Source organism: Elephas maximus, chromosome 3 (genome assembly GCF_024166365.1).
Source record: "Elephas maximus indicus isolate mEleMax1 chromosome 3, mEleMax1 primary haplotype, whole genome shotgun sequence".
NCBI lineage: Eukaryota > Metazoa > Chordata > Mammalia > Proboscidea > Elephantidae > Elephas > Elephas maximus.
Genome location: NC_064821.1, coordinates 8,951,750 through 8,970,734, shown reverse-complemented (window position 1 = coordinate 8,970,734; position 18,985 = coordinate 8,951,750). Strand labels below are relative to the sequence as shown.

General features: G+C 59.3%; 2 protein-coding genes across 7 annotated transcripts; both read left to right on the top strand.

Moving 5' to 3' along the window:
- The first annotated feature begins 7,278 nt into the window (after positions 1-7,278).
- DUS3L (dihydrouridine synthase 3 like) lies at positions 7,279-13,296 on the top strand. Of its 6 annotated transcripts, none has more exons than XM_049876520.1 (13): positions 7,279-7,481; positions 8,116-8,419; positions 8,699-9,226; positions 9,530-9,571; positions 9,863-10,015; positions 10,274-10,418; positions 10,650-10,715; positions 10,805-10,915; positions 11,348-11,500; positions 11,688-11,763; positions 12,635-12,823; positions 12,902-13,030; positions 13,154-13,296. In XM_049876520.1, exons 1-13 carry the CDS (start codon positions 7,387-7,389, stop codon positions 13,224-13,226), a joined length of 2,064 nt encoding a protein of 687 aa, XP_049732477.1. In that variant the 5' UTR covers positions 7,279-7,386; the 3' UTR covers positions 13,227-13,296. The 6 variants fall into 6 exon arrangements, with proteins under 6 accessions (XP_049732477.1, XP_049732478.1, XP_049732476.1 ...); XM_049876521.1 differs by having other exon boundaries at positions 7,280-7,481; positions 10,274-10,390; positions 11,404-11,500; XM_049876519.1 differs by having other exon boundaries at positions 7,388-7,971; positions 10,274-10,390; positions 11,404-11,500.
- Positions 13,297-13,876: 580 nt separating this feature from the next.
- On the top strand, positions 13,877-16,266 carry PRR22 (proline rich 22). Its single transcript, XM_049881347.1, has 3 exons — positions 13,877-14,003; positions 14,090-14,152; positions 15,245-16,266. The coding sequence occupies exons 1-3, from the start codon at positions 13,877-13,879 to the stop codon at positions 16,264-16,266; spliced, it is 1,212 nt and encodes a 403-aa protein (XP_049737304.1).
- The last annotated feature ends 2,719 nt before the right edge of the window (positions 16,267-18,985 follow it).

Here is an 18,985-nt window from a genome sequence, read left to right as displayed (position 1 = left end):
ATTTTTAAACCTTCCCTGGCCCAGGCTGTGTCCCTAAGGGGGGCTGCGGATGTGGCTGGGCCTTGAACCTCCCATGCTTCAAGTGCAGCCATGGGTAGAACAGTGGCCTTCCTAGTGCGCAGATGTGGAGAAACTGAGGCTTGGAGGGGAGCAGGGGGCACCCACGGATGCATGACCCGTTTGACTGATTCAACTCTGTTGGCCTCAGGGTCAAGGTCACACCCCAAGCCACAGCCTCAGGCCCTGCCGCCTGCCCACACTCCCTGGTGTTTGCCTGGAACTAGTTCTATTCATTACTGCCTCCTCAGGTGTCCCCCCTACCCTCCCTCGGCCCAGGTACTTGCTTGCAATGCCACCCCCTTACCCGATTGCCCTGTGCCCACTTGGCAGCTGGGAAACCTGAGGTCCAGAGAGGTCAAGCCACTGGCCCAAGGTCACAGAGCAAGGAAAAGGCTCAAGCCTGGGGCTGAGTGACTGTCCTGGCTGCTCCCCTGCCTGTCCCCCAGGACTGGCCTTCTATCCTCCCGGGTGGCCACCATTCCCGGGGGGGGTGTTTGGTTCTCAGTGGAGGCCTCAGCAGACGTTCTGGGAGGCTTGCGGCCGCTGGCCAAAATACAGACTTGGCTGGTGGAGAAGTTTCCATCTTAGCACAGGAACTGGTCCAGGGACCCCCAGGGACCAGGCCTATGGGGGAGGAGGCAGCCGGCGCCCATGGTGCCCTCTGTCCCTCCAGCCATCCCCGACCAGAGCGCCAACCACGTCCACACACTGAGCGCCACAAACATGCGGTGGCTGTAGCTCGCTGGGCCTCAGTTTCCCCACCTGTGCCAGCATCGCATGCATCTCACCTCATGGAACCCTCAGCGTGGGGGCAGTGTCATTCTCGCATGGTCCCCCAGACAGTTCAGGGCTACCCAAGTGGCTTCCCCAAAACTGGACTTCAGTGTCATTTATTCATCCATATCACCCACCTCCGGACTGGACAATGTTCAGAACAGGGAGAGAGGCCTCAGGGCCTGGCAGGGGACGCAGACTGAACACCCCCCTCCAGGTTGGGGTCAGCTGGGCTGGAGTGAGGACCCCAGGCCAGAGGAGGAGCTGTGCGGTGGAATTGGACTCCTGAGGCCTATGGGCGGCAGGAAGGGGCTGTGGGTTCCAGGTGAGAATGGGAGAAGCAAGACTGGCAGCTGTCCCCACAGGGCCGTTTGCAGCTGTGGGTGGCAGGTCAAGGGGCTCTGAGTCCCTGGGCCCCAGGTCAGTGAGGTGGGAAAACCATCAGGTGGCCCGAGGGGAGCCGGGGGCAGAGATTGCATGGGCGGGGGGCCAGAGTGTGCAGGCACCTGTTGGGCAAGCGGGAAGCTGAGCTCTGACTGAGGACTCAGAGGCACACACGCATGTACATACACACCCACACATATGCACACACTCACACACATTCATACATGCACATGCTCACACGTGCACACACAGACACATGCATACTCTCACATACACAGACACACACACTCAGACACAACAGCCACAGCTGCAAATGTACCTACACTGAGCTCTCACACCCACTCACACACAGACACACAATAGACAGACACACACACATAAGCACACATGTAGATACGCCCTCGCACACATACTTACATGTATGCACATGCTGACACACTGATACATACACACACTCAGCCACACACATACTCACAGCTGGGGGGTTCCAGTCTGCGTCCATTGCCACACACTCACATGCATGCACACACTCACACTGACACACACACGCACACTCACAGACATAAAACACACACACATAAACACACATAGATACACCCTCACACAAGACACACAATCACACACCCCCCCACACATATAACACATTCACATAGACACTCACACACATACATTCACACACACATTCATGCTGACACATACATACTCGCACTCTCACACACACAGACACAGCAGCCCCAGCTGCAAGGCAAGGTGTGGCACCTGGACATGCACCTCCCCCTCCCCCCAGCCTGGCCCCCCTATTGCAGCCCGCCCTGCCACCGCGGTCCTTGGCCTGGGCTGCCCGAATCTCAGCCTCGTGTCCTGGAGCCCAGAGATAAGAGGCAGCTGCAGCAGCAGATAAAGGAGTCCCAGCCACAAATCCAGGGTGGCAGCAACGGGCACCAAGCCCAGGCCACACCTGCCCCTGCTGCCACCCCATCCAGGCTGCGTAAGCAACAGAGAGCCGGCGGGGGGGGGGGAACAGAGAGAGCGTGAGGACAGAGACCTAGAGGGGAGACAGAGACAGTGAGGGGGTGAGACAGAAAGAGAGTGAGGGGGAGACAGAGAGAGAGTGAGGGGGAGACAGAGAGAGAGTGAGGGGGAGACAGACAAGGGGGAGACAGAGCGAGAGGGGAGACAGAGTGAGAGGGGAGACAGCGAGTGAGGGGGAGACAGAGAGTGAGGGGGGAGACACAGAGAAAGTGAGGGGGAGACAGAGACAGTGAGGGGGAGACAGAGAGTGAGGGGGAGACAGAGAGTGAGGGGGGAGACGGGGTGAGGGGGGAAACGGAGTGAGGGGGGAGACAGAGAGTGAGGTGGGAGACAGACAGTGTGGGGGAGACAGAGAGTGAGGAGGAGACAGAGAGAAAGTGAGAGGGGAGACAGAGTGAGGGAGGAAACAGAGAGAGTGAGGGGGTGTCAGAGACAGAGTGAGGCGGAGACAGAGAGTGAGGGGGAGAGAGAGTGCGGGGGAGACAGAGAGAGAGTGAGGGGGGAGATAGAGAATGAGAGGGAGACAGAGTGAGGGGTACAGATACACAACAAGGGGCTGTGACAGAGATAGAGCTGGGGGAGAGACATGGAGAGGCACAAGGGAGAGACAGGGAGGGAGAAAGACAGAGAGGGAGGAAGAGAGAGCATGGAGGAGGGAAGGGGAGGGAGAGACAGAGAAATAAAGGGGGGGAGAGGGAGAGACAGACAGATGCACAGAGACAGATGAGAGACTGAGAGATACTGAGAGACAGAGAGACCAAGAGAGATAGAGGGAAGGAGAGAGAAGAGAGAGACAGCGACAGAGACCAAAAAAGTTGGAGAGAGAGAAGAAACACATAGAGGAAGAGATAAAGACTAAGAGGGGAAAGAGACAGCAAGAGATAGGGAGACTGAGACAGAATTGGAGAGAGGGAGACAGAGAGGAGGAGAGAAAGACTGAGAGAGGGAGAGATCAAGGGAGACAGAGGCACAGAGGAGAAGAAAGATGCAGAGACAAACACAGAGAGACAGAGGTGCAGAGAACACAGACTTTGGAGACAGAAACAGAAAAAGTGCCTGTGAGAGACAGAGCCCCTCCTGTCCCACTCACATGGGTGCCTTGGTCTCCCACCTCCTGGGGGTGGGAGTGGTACCCCTGCCTCCCTCCTGCATCCAAGGGGACAGTCAAGGTCTAGTATTCTCCCTCGGTGTCCCCCCACCCTATGGAGTGGTGACAAGAGCTGACCAGGGGCTCATGGGAAGCCCTTTGCTACAGCCTCAGTGAAGATGGGGTCCCTAGGGCAGGCTCTGCCCTCTCTGTGCCTCAGCTTCCCCAGCCATGATATGATTCACTCACTGTTTCCTGAGCACCTACTACGTGTCAGGCCTGGTGTTGGGCTCTGGGGACACAGAGTGGCCAATGCGGGCCCAGCTCCTGTCCTCTCTGGGCTCCAGATCACTGGTGGCAGTCCCAGCACGGGCTGCTCAGGGCCATGAGGGCGGACTCTCAGGCAGGGGCAGAGCTCCAGGGAATCACTGGGCCCTCCCCAAGCAGGGGTAGTCTGGGAGGTGACCAGAGGAGGAGGACATGACCTGCAAGCTAAGCACTAAAGGGTGGGTGAAATGAGCAGGGTGACTGGGAGCAGAGAACAGTGTTCCTGGAAGAGGGAACAGCATGTGCAAAGGCTTGGAGGTAAGGCCAGGGTTCATGGGAGATCTGAAATGGCCTTGGTGTGGCTGGAGCTTAGGGAGTAAGGGGGTGATGAGGGGTGGAGCTTGGGAGGACAGCAGGGGCTGGGTCATGCAGGCACTTGGGGGCTGGGGTGTGGCGCTGGGGCAACGGGGAGCCACGAAGGGGTGGGAGCAGGGGAAGGAGCTGTGGGGAGACTGGGATGAAATTCAGGCAAGAGAGATGGAGGACTGGAGAGAGGTAGGGGCCAATGGGGGAGGGAGGCATGGACTGAAGAGAGATTCTGGAGGGAGAACTGGGGGGACGTGAAGACAGACAAGCTGTGGGGGGTTAAGGGGGAGGGAGAGCAGCCCCTGGGCAGAGGACGGGGGAGGAGGGTCAGCACAGGGGGACAAGCTGAGTCCCATCTGGCCTCCCTGGGTGTGGGGGTCTGGGAGAGATGCCCAGGAGATGGGTGGAGCCATGAGGTGGGGACTTTTGGGGACACAGCAGGTGACAAGTCTCATGGGGGCAGCACAGGTCTCCCTGGGGGCTGGGGGTGTCTGGGGCTACTGAGGAGAGATGAGTGGGGGCAGGGGCCCCTCTGCAGCTCCCAGGTTTGAATGGAGCGGGGGTGAACATCTAGTCTTCTCAAGATGAGAGTGAGGAATGAATGAAGACACAAAAAGGACCTAGACCAGGGTCTCGTATGCAGTAAGTGCTCAATAATTGTCATTGTCATTTGGTGCCATCAAGTGACCCTATGCACAACAGAATGAAACACTGCCCTGTCCTGCACCATCCTCACAATTGTTGCTACGTCTGAGCCCACTGTCGCAGCCACTGTCAGTCCATCTGGTTGAGGGTCTCCCTCTTTTCTGACGACCCTCTGGCACAGGACCGGGCAGTGTCCTGTTCTGCTGTACGCAGGGTCACTATGAGTTGGAACCAACTCACGGCACCTAACGACAACTACTTTACCAAGTATGATGTTCCTCTCCAGGCATTGCTCCTGGTAATGTGACATCCTTGCTTCTAAGGAGCATTCTGGCTGTGCTTCCTCCAAGACGGATCTGTCTGTTCTCCTGGCAGTCCACGTTATCTTCAATATTCATCACCAAAACCACAATTCAGGTTCACCGATTTCTCTTCAGTCTTCTTTATTCATTGCCCAGCTTTTGCATGCATATGAGGCTTGGATCAGGCACACCTCAGTCATCAAAGTAACATCTTCGGTTTCTAAGATTTTAAAGAGGTCTTTTGCAGCAGGTTTGCCCAATGCAATACATCATTTGATTTCCTGACTGCTGCTTCCATGGGCACTGATTGTGGATCCAAGTAAAATGAAATCCTCGACAACTTCAATATTTTTTTTTTTTGTTTATCATGATGCTGCTTATTGGTCCAGTTGTGAGGACTTTTGTTTTCTTTATGTTGAGGTACAATCCATACTAAAGGCTGTTAATACCATGCTCCTCAATGGCCAATCCATGGCCCTCCTCCTTCAGGAAGCCTTTCTGTATTGTCTTACACAAAGGGAGTGGGTCCATTGAAGGGCAGAGCCAGGGAGCCCTGAGAGATCTCTCCTTGGAGACTGAGACCCAGAGAGGGGAGGCCACAGTCCTGAGACCACACAGCAAGATAAGTCCTCCGTGGGCTTGTTTCCCCACCTGTCCACTGTGTCCTCAGACTGGTGAGTCTGGGGCACCTATGTGACATCCCAGGTAGACCACTGGTAGAACTCAGAGGACAACAGGACCAGCATCTTGAGAGGAAAGAGTGAGCTCCCCATCCCTGGAGGTGTGCAAGTGGGGCTGGACAAGAAGTCTCACTAGGACTTCCAGTTTTAGATTCCTCAATTCCAACATCTGATTTCCAGATTGTCCTACAGAGGGCAGCCAAGGCCAGAAATGGAAGACAGACTGCTCCCTTGCTCCCCTTTTTCTCCCAGGTCTTGTAAAAGCTGGTTCCAAACCTGTTGTAAGGGGCCGTTGGTGGCACAATGGTTAAGCGCGCAGCTGCTCACCGAAAAATTGGCAGTTTTCTCCGAGGGAGAAAGACCTGGTGATCTGTTCCTGTAGATTCCAGCCAAGAAAACCCTATGGTGCAGTTCTGCTCTCTGCATATGGGGTCGCTATGAGGCAGAATCAAAGGCACCTAACAAGCCTATTATAGCCTCAGGCAAGTCCCTTCCCTCCCTGGACCTTGTCCCCAGGAGACACTTTGTCAAGATCAGCAACGAAAGGGTATGGTCGTCCTCATCCTGAGCTGTGTTGCTGAAGATAGTCCAGGGCAAATTATAATAGTAAAACAATAACCGCAACAGTAGCAGTTAACAGTTATTGATTGTTACTCATTGAATCCTCACCTTCTGAAAGAGAGCCTTTGATCGACCTCATTTTACTGATAAGACTGAGGCACAGAGAGCTTAAATGACATGTCCAACGTTCCCAGTCAGTAAGTGGAGGGACAGGAATCAGATCCCGGAAGGCTGAATCCCAAACCCTGAGCTTCCTGTGCTGCACAGGGCCTTCTCCGGGAACAGAGAGTTTTAGGGGTACAACAAGGCATGGTGGGGACTGTGGCAAACAGTGAAGAGACTCTGCCCTCCTCTACTCACAGCCCTCATGGGGCTCCCATCTCCCTCAGGATAAAAGCCCAAGTCCTCCCTGAGGCCCAGAGGGCCTTCACAACCTGCACTGCCCCCTCCCTGCCCTTCCTTCCCCTTTTCTCCCCCTCACTCACTCTGCTCCAGCCACACAGGCCTCCTCACTTTTCCTCCAACTCACCAGGCCGGGTCCTGCCTCAGAGCCTTTGGACCGGCTTTTGCCTCTACCCAGAACACTTTCCTCTCCATACCGCTATGTGTCTCTCCCTGACTTCTTTCAAGTATTTACTCAAATATCCCCTCCTCAGTGAAGTCTCTCCTGATCATCCTATTTAAAATTTATCTACCAAAAGGATATCCCCAAGCCCCCTTCCCTACTTCATTACCATTTAACGTACAGTACAATGTGCTTATGTATTGTGTTTATTGTCTGTCGTCTTCTTGCCTATGTGAGCTCCTTGAAGGCAGGGATTTTTGTCTGTGTTGCTCCTCGCTGTATCCCCAACATCTAGGACAGCCTTGAGGCACCAGGAGCTGAACAAACTATTTGTTGAATGAAAGCGAGCTTAAAAGCAGTCGATTTTCAATTTTCAAAAATCCCAGCAGGAGAACAACACACTTTTGCGTGCAGACTGCGGCCCCCGGGCCGCCAGTTTGCGATCCTTTTGAGGACAACTGACCGTTTCCGCTCCTTCCGAAAGGGTCCGAATTGGGACCCGAGGCCCCGCCCCCAGACAGACCCTGCCCCATCACATCGACGCGTGCACAATGACGTCTATGGTGCGACCCGTGCCTGCGTATTAGTCCAGTACGACCAGGGAGACACGCGCGCGACCCGGAAGACTTTCCTGCCACTCTCCTAAGAGCGTGAGGGGGGCCGATGGCGGAGGGAGCGGCGGAAGAGGCCCCAGCAGACGGTGGTGGCGATTCAGCAGCCAGCGCACCAGACCGGGGAGTGGCCCCCATTAAACCTCAGTAAGTCGCCGGAGCCGGGGAAAGCCTTTCGGCCCTTCCCGGCACCCATGGCGTGGCGCGAGCGGTGCATGCCGGGAGATGGGGCAGTGGCGCAGGGCGGGAAGCTCGTGGGCTCTTCGGTCCGGATCGCTCTTTCGCCTCGTAGAGTCAACGGCGGGATCTGGTCTACTGCACGTTGTAGGCTGTCACATGCGCGGAGGACGCCATGGAGCATGTCGGAGTGGGCGGGGTTTCAGGCGAAGGCAGTAGTGCATGCCGGGGCTTGCAGTGTTTGAAAGAAGAGCCGAAGGGTGTGATGGGAGATGTGGCGGCTCGGATGCGCCTTGCAAAGCATGCTGGGGCTTGTAGTTTTTTGTCGTCTAACGTGGCCGAGGGTAGTAACCGCTGCTATCTGTGGTTTAGCTCAGCAAATTCTGGGTAGTGGCGACCCAGAGATAAAACAGGTCCTCCCCGTGGCCTTGAGGTGTTCCCAGGCTGGAGCTGGATGGTCGTAAGTAGTGAAACGCCGTGTCAGCACAAGCATTTATGCAGGGGCAAGTGTTCTCACTCCCCCTTTCCGAGCGTTCATTGCACCTGAGCTCAGAGAAGGGACTCCCCGGACAAGCCCTCCTTTCCCTGCTGTCTTCGCTGGCAGGTACCTCACCACCAAGGAGCAGTTCCACGAATTCCTGGAAGCCAGAGGGGAGGAGAAGTTCGCCCAGGAAACCGAAGCCGTAGAACCTGAGAGCCATGACCTGGCAGAGCCTGAGGCCAAGCGGGTCCGGCTGGCGGATGGGCAGGTGGAAGATGGGCAGACAGTGGCTGGACAGACAGAGGAAGCATCTGAGCTCCTGGAGCAGCCTCAGGCTCAGAAGAGGGCCCGAGGCCAGAACAAGAGCCGGCCCCACCTGAAGCCCACCCACTATGATGGCAACAGGCTTTGCCCTTCCCTGATCCAGGTGAGTGTGGCTTCCTGGGCGTCTACACTGGCGAAATCACGCTAGAAAGTTTGAGGCCTTCAGCCTGTGCTTGTCTGCTTTCCATTCGTTCCTGGTGATGTTATGACATAGATATTACTCCCATTTTACAGATAAAGAAATTGAGGTACATCGAGGTTACTGACTTGCGCAGGGACACATAGCCAGGAGAGGGGTTGGGCTCAGACCCAGGCTGTCCCACTGCCCCAGACCCTCCTTGTCTTCTCTCACACACACACCACCCCCCCCATTTTCCCACAGGGGTCAGCTTCCAAGTGTTTCTTTGGCGACCGCTGCCGCTTCCTGCACGACGTTGGCCGATACCTGGAGACCAAGCCGGCTGACCTGGGCCCCTGCTGCGTGCTGTTTGAGACCTTCGGCAGATGCCCCTATGGCGTCACCTGCCGCTTCGCTGGGGCCCACCTGGGGCCTGAGGGCCAGAACCTGGTGCGGGAGGAGCTGGCAGCCCAAGGGGCCCACACCCTACCCGTCCGCAACACCCTGGACAAGACCCTGCAGCAGCAGCTGCGTAAGCGCAAAGTCAGATTTGAGCGGGCCGAGTGGGCTCTGCTCCAACTAAGCCAGGGGCAGCCACTGGGCCCTGTGTCCACTGCTGCTGCCACCCCCGAGGCCGCAGCGGCTGAGGGTGCTCCAGGGCAGGGCCATGGTGACGCCCAGCAGGCCCTCCCAGGGCCAGATGCCACTGCCCTTCCCAGCAGCCCCGTGAAGACCTGCGGGCCCCTGACGGACGAGGACGTAATCAAGCTTAGGCCCTGCGAGAAGAAGCGTGTACGTTTCTCTGCTGAGACTCCCTTTCTGTTCTCTGAGCTGGGCCCAGCCCTCAAGAAGCCGCAGTACGGGGGCTGGAAAGAGCTGACCATACATCCCCAGTCCCAGAGGCTAGAGCTGGGACAGAGGGGAGCAGTGGGGAAGAGGGAAGGGCATCGGGCCTGGGGCTCTGACGATTGAGTAGGCGCTGTCCAGTAGAGCAGAAGTGGGGGGAATCATTCCTTGTAGGGGGTTTGGCATGTGCAGAGGCCTCAGATCTCGGGTAGGAGGATAGGGCTTCATTGTGCATTTCTTTCTCTCTAGCTGGACATTGGTGGCAAATTGTATCTGGCACCCCTCACCACGGTAGGAGGCAGGTGGGGTGGGGTGGGGTGGGAGGCGGTGGCAGGGCCACCCCGAGAGTGCCAAGTGCCCAGTGTCTCTCTGTCCCCGTCTGGGAGTCTTTAGGGCTGAGCTGGGTGTCTGGGGTCCCTGCCTGCTGTTCTGTCACGTGGGCACCTCCTGCTGTCCCCAGTGCGGGAACCTGCCGTTCTCTCACTTGGGCACCTCCTGCTGTCCCCAGTGCGGGAATCTGCCGTTCTCTCACGTGGGCACCTCCTGCTGTCCTCTCATGTGGGCACCTCCTGCTGTCCCCAGTGCGGGAATCTGCCGTTCCGGCGTATCTGCAAGCGCTTCGGGGCAGACGTGACTTGCGGGGAGATGGCCGTCTGCACCAACCTGCTGCAGGGCCAGACGTCCGAGTGGGCCCTGCTCAAACGCCACCACAGCGAAGACCTCTTTGGGGTGCAGGTCAGTGCCCACCTTGAGGGAGGGAGGAAGGAAGGGAATGGGCAAGCAGGGGCCTTTAGGGTGATACTCAGGGTCAGGCTCACCCAGGCTGGACTCAGGACCACCCTCAAAGGGTGGGTGCCCTTGGCAGGGGTCCGGGTGCCTCGCAGACACCTGCTCCTTCCGTCCCCCTGAGGACCCTGGGGTTCTGGGGACAGGAGGAAGCTGGCTAGAGCCCTGCAGTGCACACCTCCCTCACCATGCCCTGCCCCCGCACAGCTGGAGGGTGCCTTCCCTGACACCATGACCCGGTGTGCAGAGCTGCTGAACCGCACCATCGAGGTGGACTTTGTGGACATCAACGTCGGCTGCCCCATCGACCTCGTGTACAAGAAGGTGGCGGCCCCTGGCCCTGGAGTCCGAGGTGGGCGGGCAATGCATAGGGCAGAGGCCTGGGACCTTGCCAACTGTGACAGATATGGTGCCTCGGTTTCCCCAGCTGAGCCAGCCAACAGAATAGGGGATATGGGCCGGTGTGGGACCCTGTGAAGCTCTGAGTGTCTGTCCAGGGGTCGTGTGTCCATGTGTCCTCTTAGCGAGGGTGTGGGACACCACCTGGCCTGGGTCTGCACTCACCCACTTCCTCTCCTCCCAGGGCGGAGGCTGTGCCCTCATGAGCCGCTCCACCAAGTTCCGGCAGATTGTCCTTGGCATGAACCAGGTGCGCCCAGTGTTAACCCACACCCCTGTGTCCTCCCCACTTGGCCCGGCCCCTCAGCCCTGCCCACAGCCCTGCGCTGCCCCCAACAGGTGCTGGACGTGCCACTGACGGTGAAGACCCGCACAGGTGTCCAGGAGCGGGCCAACCTAGCCCATCGCCTGCTGCCAGAGCTGCGGGATTGGGGTGTGGCACTCGTCACGGTGAGTCCCTGGGTGCGGGCATCGGGGCCACTGGGCAGCAGGCCTCCCCACTAATGGCTTCTCCTTCTCATTCCCTCTTTGTCTCTGGCCCTTTCACTGTTTTTTCTCTCTCAATCTTTATCTCTCTCTCGATCTTTCTGTCTGTATGTCTGTCTCTTGGTGGCTTTCTTGGTTTCCCTGTTTTTGTTTTTGTTTTTATGTGTTTCGGTCTGTCTTTGTGCCTTTCTTTCTGTTTCTCTATGGTTCTCTCTCTTTGTCTCAATTGATTTGCCTTTCTGACTTTGTGTCTCTTGGTCCGTCTTTTTGGCTCTGACTTTGTCTTTATATGGTACTGTCTTTCTGCGTCTCTCTTGATCTGTCTTTCTGGTTTTGTCTCTCTGGGTCTGTCTTTCTGATTCTGTTTGTTTCTCTCTCTCTCTCTGTGTCTCTCAGTCTGTCTCTCTCGGTCTCCCTCTGTCACCCTCCCTTTGTGGCTGCTTCCCCCCCAGCTCCACGGCCGCTCGCGGGAGCAGCGCTACACCAAGATGGCCGACTGGCAGTACATTGAGCAGTGCGTCAGGGCCGCCAGCCCCATGCCCCTGTTTGGTGGGTGCCCAGACCTCCCTGCTCCACTGCCCACACTGTGAACTCACGCCACCCAAGGCTACACCTATGGTGGGGCCACCCCTGGGGACCCCCCCCGCCACCCTGATGCAGACCACTGGGCTGGTAGGGAACCTTGGCACCCCTAGCCATGTGCACCCCTCAGAGACCCCCACCTCTGTCTCCTCAGGAAACGGGGATATCTTATCGTACGAGGATGCCAACCGCGCCATGCAGACTGGCGTTGCTGGGGTCATGATTGCCCGGTGAGTGAGTCCGGGGCGGGGGGATGCCAAGAGCCGGGCCCAGTGCACCTTGGGCACTCAGCCTGCTGCCACAGTCAGGAGCAGTGGGCGCCCCACAACCTGACCTCCCCTTCCCTGCCCTTTTGGGTTGCTCATTTATTGGGGGCCTTGCTAGAGCTTGGGCTCCAGAGAGAGAGCAGAGTTAGGTTGGGGGTGCAGCTCAGGGGGCCCGAAGTGTCTGCAGCTGGTGGACACGGATTGGAATTCCTGGGCTTTGACGGTCATGTGACCACATCTCTGAGGTGTGAGGAGTGGAGGTTTTGGGGGTCAGGGCTTCTAGTTTAGGCTGGGGCCATCAGCCCAGGGAGCCGTGCTGCTGGGACCGAACTCACTCAGCATGGTGTGTGTGGGCTCAGTGACGCCTTGGCAGGTGGTGGCTGGGGTGTTGGGGTCTCGGACTCAGGCTAGGTGGTGTGTGGGGGTTCAGCAGCGCCTCGGCAGGTGGTGGCCTGGGTCTCAGAGTCTCGGATTCTTGGGTTCAGGCCAGGAGGTGTGTATGGGCTCAGTGGTGCCTTGGCAGGTGGTGGCTGGGGTCGTGGGCTCAGGCCTGGGGTGTGTGTGGGCTCAGCAGTGGCCCGTTGGCCCCAGTGGGTGATGGCCGGGGTCTCGGGCTCAGGCCTGGGGTGTATGTGGGCTCAGTGATACCTCGGCAGGTGGCGGCCAGGGTCTTGGGTTCTCGGACTCAGGCTGTGTGATGGGTGTAGGCTCAGCAGCGCCTCGGCGGGTGGTAGCTGGGGTCTCGGGCTCAGGCCGGGCATTGTGTGTGGGCTCAGCAGTGGCCCCTCGGCCCCAGTGGGTAGCGGCTGCCCCTGACCACCCTGCCCACCTACAGCGGTGCCCTGCTGAAGCCATGGCTGTTCACTGAGATCAAAGAGCAGCGGCACTGGGACATCTCGTCGTCTGAGCGCCTGGACATCCTGCGGGACTTCACGCACTATGGCCTGGAACACTGGGGCTCGGACACGCAGGGCGTGGAGAAGACCCGCCGCTTCCTGCTTGAGTGGCTGTCCTTCCTGTGCAGGTGGTGGCTGGTGGGCGGGGTGGGGATGGCGCGGTCCAGCCTGGCCCTCTGCCCCTGCTCACCCCTCTCCCGCTGCAGGTATGTACCCGTGGGCCTGCTGGAGCGGCTCCCACAGAAGATCAACGAGCGGCCGCCCTACTACCTGGGCCGCAACTACCTGGAGACACTCATGGCCAGCCAGAACTCGGCCGACTGGGTTCGCATCAGGTGGGCTCCACTGTGGGGGCTGGGAGCAGGGGGCAGCCGGGTGGGGGTGCGCTGAGGGGTGCGGGAGGCAGTTGGGCTCAGCACGATGGGGGACCCAAGCCTGACCCCGCCCACCCTCCACAGTGAGATGCTGCTGGGACCCGTGCCACCCAACTTCGTCTTCCTGCCCAAGCACAAGGCCAACTCCTACAAATAGCTGTGGACCAGGCAGCATGTGTCCGAGGGCCAGGGGTCCCGAGGACGTGGAGCAGACAATAAACTTTATTCTTTTAACACTGAGGCTCTTCTGTGACTCTGAGACTGCTCCACCCTGAGCCCCCAGTCTACCCTGACACACCCGGGCCTCTTCCTGTTCCGCTGTGCTGTGGGGGCTGGGACCAGGGAGCTCCCTCCTTCCTCCCACCCTCTCTGGTGCCCGTCATTCACCAGACTCTCCTGCCGCGTGCCCGAGCTGGGGGATTCTGGTCTCAGAGGGGCCGTGGCTCCTGAGGAAGACACACAGGGAGGGGACTGGGGCTGTGACCTGCATGGGTGTGGATCTGGGTGGGCTGCCTGGAGGAAGCAGCCTAGGAGCTGTTAGGTGGGCACTGTGGGTGCAGGCAGGGAGGTGAGGGAGCTGCCCTCCCTCAGTGACACCCATCTCTGACTGGCTTCAGTTCCCCATCTGCCTTTTGCCCACCCTCCGTACCCGGAACCCTGGTCACTGGGCAGGCAGCTATTTGGAACCCGCTGCCCAGAGTAACCAGGCAAACAGAACCCCACGGGCCTCAGCCTGCTCTCTGGGCTGCCCGCCTGTGCTCCCGCCTGCCTCCCTCCTGGCTGGCTGGGCTGGGCCACCACCGCCCCATGCAGCACTCCAAACCCTTCTACACACCCTCTGCTCCCCAGGAAGGCTTTAGCCCCAGGGGCCTGGACGGCACTGAGGGACCAGGCAGCCAGCCCGTGGCCTGCTCAGAGACGATCCCTGCAGTGGGTAAGGGGCCCCCCAGAGCAGTGTGTGGCGGGCTGGGGTCCAGAGCCCTACCCACCCAGCTCAGGACCTGCCCTTCACCTCTGCAGGTTCCTCGAACCTGTATCAGTCCTCAAACCCAGAGAAAGAGGTGTTTCCGGCTCCTCCAGCAGGTACCAGCCTCCCCTCACCCTCAGAGAGGACTCGGGGTATGGATTCAAGTGGGCAGAGCCCATGTCCCTGCATCCTAGATGGGGCAGGAAGGCAAGGCCTGTGCCCCCATCCCCCAGTGAATCCCCCAGGACACAAGGCTTGTGTCCTTTACACCCCACAGGTTCCCTAGGAAGAGGCTTGTGACCCCGTACCCCAATGAGTTCTCCAGGACACAAGGGGGGTTCTCTACCCTCCCACAGGCCCCCCTGGAAGAGGCCTGTGTCCCTGTCTTAGTGGGCCCCCCAAGGACAAGGACTGTCACCCCCATCCACAAGTGGGGCCCCTGAAGACAAGGCCCATTCCCCCGCCCCCCCAACGGGCCCCCCAAGTACAAGGCCTGTGTCCACCACTCACCAGTGGACCCCCCAGGACAAGGCCTGTGCCCCCATCCCCACGTGAGTCCCCCAGGATACAAGGTGTGTCCTTTACCCCCACCATGGGTGCCCTAGGCAGAGGCCTGTGTCCCCTCTCTCCCATGGGCCCTCTAGAACAAGTCCCGTGTCCCTTGCCCCCTAATGGGCCCCCCAGGACAAGGCCCATGTCCCACATCCCCCATGGGCCCTCTAGGACAAAGCCTGTGTCCCCCACCCCCATGGGCCATCTAGGACAAAGCCTGTGTCCCCCATCTCCCCATGGGCCCTCCAAGGCCCATGTCCCCCGCCTCCATGAGCCCTCTAGAACAAGGTCTGTGTCCCCCACCCATGGGCCTCCTAGACAAAGCCCGTGTTCCCCACCCCCATGGGCCCTCTAGGACAAGGCCCAGTGTCCCCCATCTCCCCATGGGCCCTCTAGGACAAGACCCAGTGTCCCCCATCTCCCCATGGGCCCTCTAGGACAAGACCCAGTGTCCCCCATCTCCCTGTGGGCCCTCTAGGACAAGGCCCAGTGTCCCCCATCTCCCCGTGGGCCCTCTAGGACAAGACCCAGTGTCCCCCATCTCCCCGTGGGCCCTCTAAGACAAGACCTGTGTCCCCCACCCCCATGGACCCCATAAGACAAGGCCTGTGTTCTGAGGGGAGCCCTTCTCAGGCTGCCCCCTGCCCCGGCCGCAGGTTTCCAAATGGCTCCATGCGGCTGCTTCTTTGATCCCCGCATCTACCGCATCGAGTGGGCCACCTCTGACTTCGGCCAGTCGTCCCTATACAAGGTGGCAGCAGGTGGTGGGGGCCCCGCCTCCCCAGGCACCTATCTCCTGGAGCCCCAGCACTACCTCAAGGCCCCGGTGCCCCCGCCGCCATACCCCCACTATCAGCCAGTGCCTGAGGCCCCCCAATACCTCCTGCCCTACTTCCCACCTGAGGGGCCCGGCCCCGAGGCCCTGGGCTTTGTGGGAAACGGGGGGCCCCAGGCCTTCATGGAGCTGCCCCCGCCACCGCCGCCCCCCAAAGACAAGCTGCCACCCCTGCTCATCACGCTGCCTGCTGAGCCACTGCTGCCGCCCGGCCCCTACAGCAATCTCAAAGGCCGCCTCAGCCAGTTCCACGGGCCTGAGGTGGCCACTGCCCGGGCCACCGAGCCCCCAGCCATCCCCGCCAAGGAGCCACTGGCCGGGCCGGGACCTCTGCCTGCACCAGCCGAGGCCCAGACCACGGACCCCACGCTGGCTGCGGGCGAGGCCCCGGCACTCGAGGTGGCCCGCGCCTTCGCGCTGCCCGACAAAGTGCTGCTGGAGGATGCCATGAAGCTCTTCGACTGCCTGCCAGGTGGCGCTGAGCCTGAGGGTGGCTCACACAGGGTCCCAGCAGTGGCCGGCCTGCCTGACAGTGGCGGCGGCGGGGACGACTCTTCCGGCGACATGCGCTCCCTGCACCTGCCGGATGAGCTGCTGTCCTTTGACTACAGCGTGCCCGAGATCTTGGACACCGTGTCTAACGTGGACTACTTCTTCAAGGCACTCGATGAGGACCAGGGGCCCCAGGCCGCTGCCCCCTCGGCCCCCGGCCCACGGCCCGACCTGCCCGGTGGTGGCAAGAAGGTGGCCAGGGCCACGTCTGCCAAGAAGGGGAAGCCAGGCGGCAAGAGCAGGCAGGCCTCAGGCCCAGCCGGCACTGTCCTTGCAGGGGCACCCCATTAAAGCCTATTTGACTTCTCGCCTTGGGGTCAGCTCTGTGGCCCAGCAGACATGGAGCAGGATCTGAACAGGAAGGGCTGGCCTCTTGTGCCACTGTCCAAATGGGCAGGTGAGGTTAGGCCCCGGTGAGGCCAGGCTGAGTGAGGACCCTGGAGTTGCACGCACATGCATGCATGCACGCACGCGCACGCGCACACACACACACTAGGTGCTGCTAAGTTGATTCTAAGTCATGGCAGCCCCATGTGTGTCAGAGTAGAACTGTGCTCCAGAGGTTTTCCATAGCTGATCTTTCCGAAGTCAATTGCCAGGCCTTTCTGCTGAGACGCCTCTGGGTGGACTTGAACCTCCAACTTTCTGCTAGCGGCTGAGCGTGTGAACCATTTGCACCACCCAGGGGCTCCCCGAGAATCATGGGGGGTTCTAAGCCTCTCGCCTCCCAGTCCTGGAGAGTTGGGGTTGCTGTAGGGTCCAGGCTGTGGGATGCTAGGAGCCACCACCCAGATTCCTACTCCCAACGAAGGACTCTCTGCCCGTCATTTGGTTGGGGAAGTCAGGGCTGTCCAGAGAGGGTGGGAACTTGCCTGGAGACACACAGCAAGCAGGGTGAGTCTCACAGTGGCCCCCAGTGCCCCCCCCCACCAGCTGCTGCTTCTGGCACCGGGAAGCCATAGCAGGTGGAGGGAGAGTGGGGGATACCTTTGTCTCTGCCATGGGCCAGGGCATGAAGGCACACGTGCCTGTTCACCAGACATTGGGGTTGGGGATGGTGGATGCTGACGCATGCATGCCTGGTGGGGGCCAAGGTGCAGGAGTTGGCCCCCACACGGGAAAGCAGCAGTGCTTGAAGAGGGCAGGGCACAGAGGGTGTGCAAGTGAGGAGGCGTGGGCGTGCATGTGATGGCATGCAGACTACACCTGAGCACAGGTGAGGGGCAGAGGCAGGGAGGGCGCACCTGTACCAGGCCCAGCCACACCATGGCTTCCATCCAAGTGGCAGGGACAGCCTCCGGCCAGCTGGGAAATGGGGCTGGGCCTGGCTTTGGAGTCCACCCACCCTCTCCCACTCTGGGCCCCTCCCCTCGGATCCACGGAGCACCCTCCTCCTCCACTAAGGCGGGTGCCGGCCATACCCAAAGGTGACCCTGGAGAGGCCACCATTCCCGAGGGAGCAGGGGAGAAAGCGGGAAGCAAAGTGACACTGAAGTCCCCGACCCAGAACGGGTAACCAGGCATGGACCCTGCCAGTCCCACGGGACCCTCCTGCCTCGTCCTGGACCCGTCCTCCACCCCCGTAGCACCATACAGACTACACCTGAGCTCCTCAGAACCCCTTAACGGGCTCAGGAAGTGGAGACCATGCTTCAGGCCTTCCAGGCCCCATCTACAACCACTCCGAGTGCTATTCCCTGAGTCCCTTCCCCCCGCACCCTCGTTGGGGGTGTCTTTGTGACTAAGACCAAGTGACTCAAGCTGAGGGAAGACTCTGGTCGAGGAGGATGTGGTGGCTCCAGGCGACCGGGCGGTTTCTTTCGATTACTGCAGTGGGAGGGTTGAAGGGCAAACGTCCATCAGACAACCCGGCAATCACTTCAAAAAGCCAAATCCAAAACCCAGAAGCAGGACAGGGAGAAGGGAAACAATCACAAAAAAGTAACTGGACCTGGGGTTACGTAAGTGGACAGAAAGGTAAAAATAAGGGCACGTGAGATTAAAAAAAAAAACAAACCCCAAAGAACCAAACCCATTGCCCTTGAGTCAGTTCGGGTTCCTGGTGAACCCATGTGACCAGCAGAACTGCTCCACGGGGTTTCCCGGCTGGAATCTTTATGCAAGGAGACCACCAGGCCTTCCTTCTGCAGCGCCAGCGAGCAGATTTGAACCACCGGCCTTCAGGTTAACTTTGTGTTGTTCGGGGCCATCGAGTTGATTTGTGACTCTCAGCACCCCCATGTGACTGTGTAAAACTGCCCAATGGGGTTTTCTAGCCTGTAGTCTAGGGAAGCAGATCACCCGGGCTTTCTCTTGTGGGGCTGCAGAGTGGGTTCCAACTGCCAACCTTTCTGTTAGCAGCCGAGTGCTTAATCCTCGTGCCACCAGGGCTCCTTTTTAAGTTAATAGTCAAGTGCAAACCGTTTGTGCTGCCTGGGGATGTGAGGTAAGAAGGGCGAAGTAATAGGGTAAGTCTGATTACTGTGGGGTGCACGCTGTTCCCCGAAACCCCAACAGGAGGGAAGTGTACCTTTGCACTGGGGAGCGTGGGCCCGCTGGCGGGGCCTCTGTGAGGGGACGACCCCACTGGCCCAGGCAAGCTGTCCCACAGCGGTACCTGTCGGGGACCAATGCGCCCGTGTCCCGGCCCCACTTCCGCCCAGTGTCCTCAGAACCCCTAGCTGGCAAGCCAGGGTGGGATGGGTGGGACGGGGAGAACACCCTGTCCCTGGTGCCGTGCTGGCCCAGCCAGGAAGCACCGGTTAAAACCGGTCACCGCGTTCTGTGAGACTGAATGGAGGCTGTGTGAGGCAGTTATAAATGACTGCAGATTTTTCTTTTTTTTTTTTAACCTCAGAGGGATCAGAAAAGTTGTGGAGCTGCCCAAGTGTCCATTTAGAAATCCATTTAGGTTCTCCCATGGAATATATTTCAAAGGGACAGTAGGGTTCAATGTTAGAATTCCCACCTCCCATATGGGAGACCCGGGTTCGATTCCCAGTCCATGCAC

Excerpts from the sequence above, each read along its gene's own strand:
- DUS3L (XM_049876518.1), top strand. The coding sequence starts at position 7,784 with ATGTGGCGGCTCGGATGCGCCTTGCAAAGCATGCTGGGGCTTGTAGTT. Across the intron at positions 10,916-11,347 it reads GGGGTGTGGCACTCGTCACG|TCTGTCTCTCTCGGTCTCCC; the intron begins GTGAGTCCCTGG and ends TGTGTCTCTCAG. Across the intron at positions 11,501-11,687 it reads CAGCCCCATGCCCCTGTTTG|GAAACGGGGATATCTTATCG; the intron begins GTGGGTGCCCAG and ends CTGTCTCCTCAG.
- PRR22 (XM_049881347.1), top strand. The coding sequence starts at position 13,877 with ATGCAGCACTCCAAACCCTTCTACACACCCTCTGCTCCCCAGGAAGGC. Across the intron at positions 14,004-14,089 it reads AGAGACGATCCCTGCAGTGG|GTTCCTCGAACCTGTATCAG; the intron begins GTAAGGGGCCCC and ends TCACCTCTGCAG. Across the intron at positions 14,153-15,244 it reads GTTTCCGGCTCCTCCAGCAG|GTTTCCAAATGGCTCCATGC; the intron begins GTACCAGCCTCC and ends CCCCGGCCGCAG.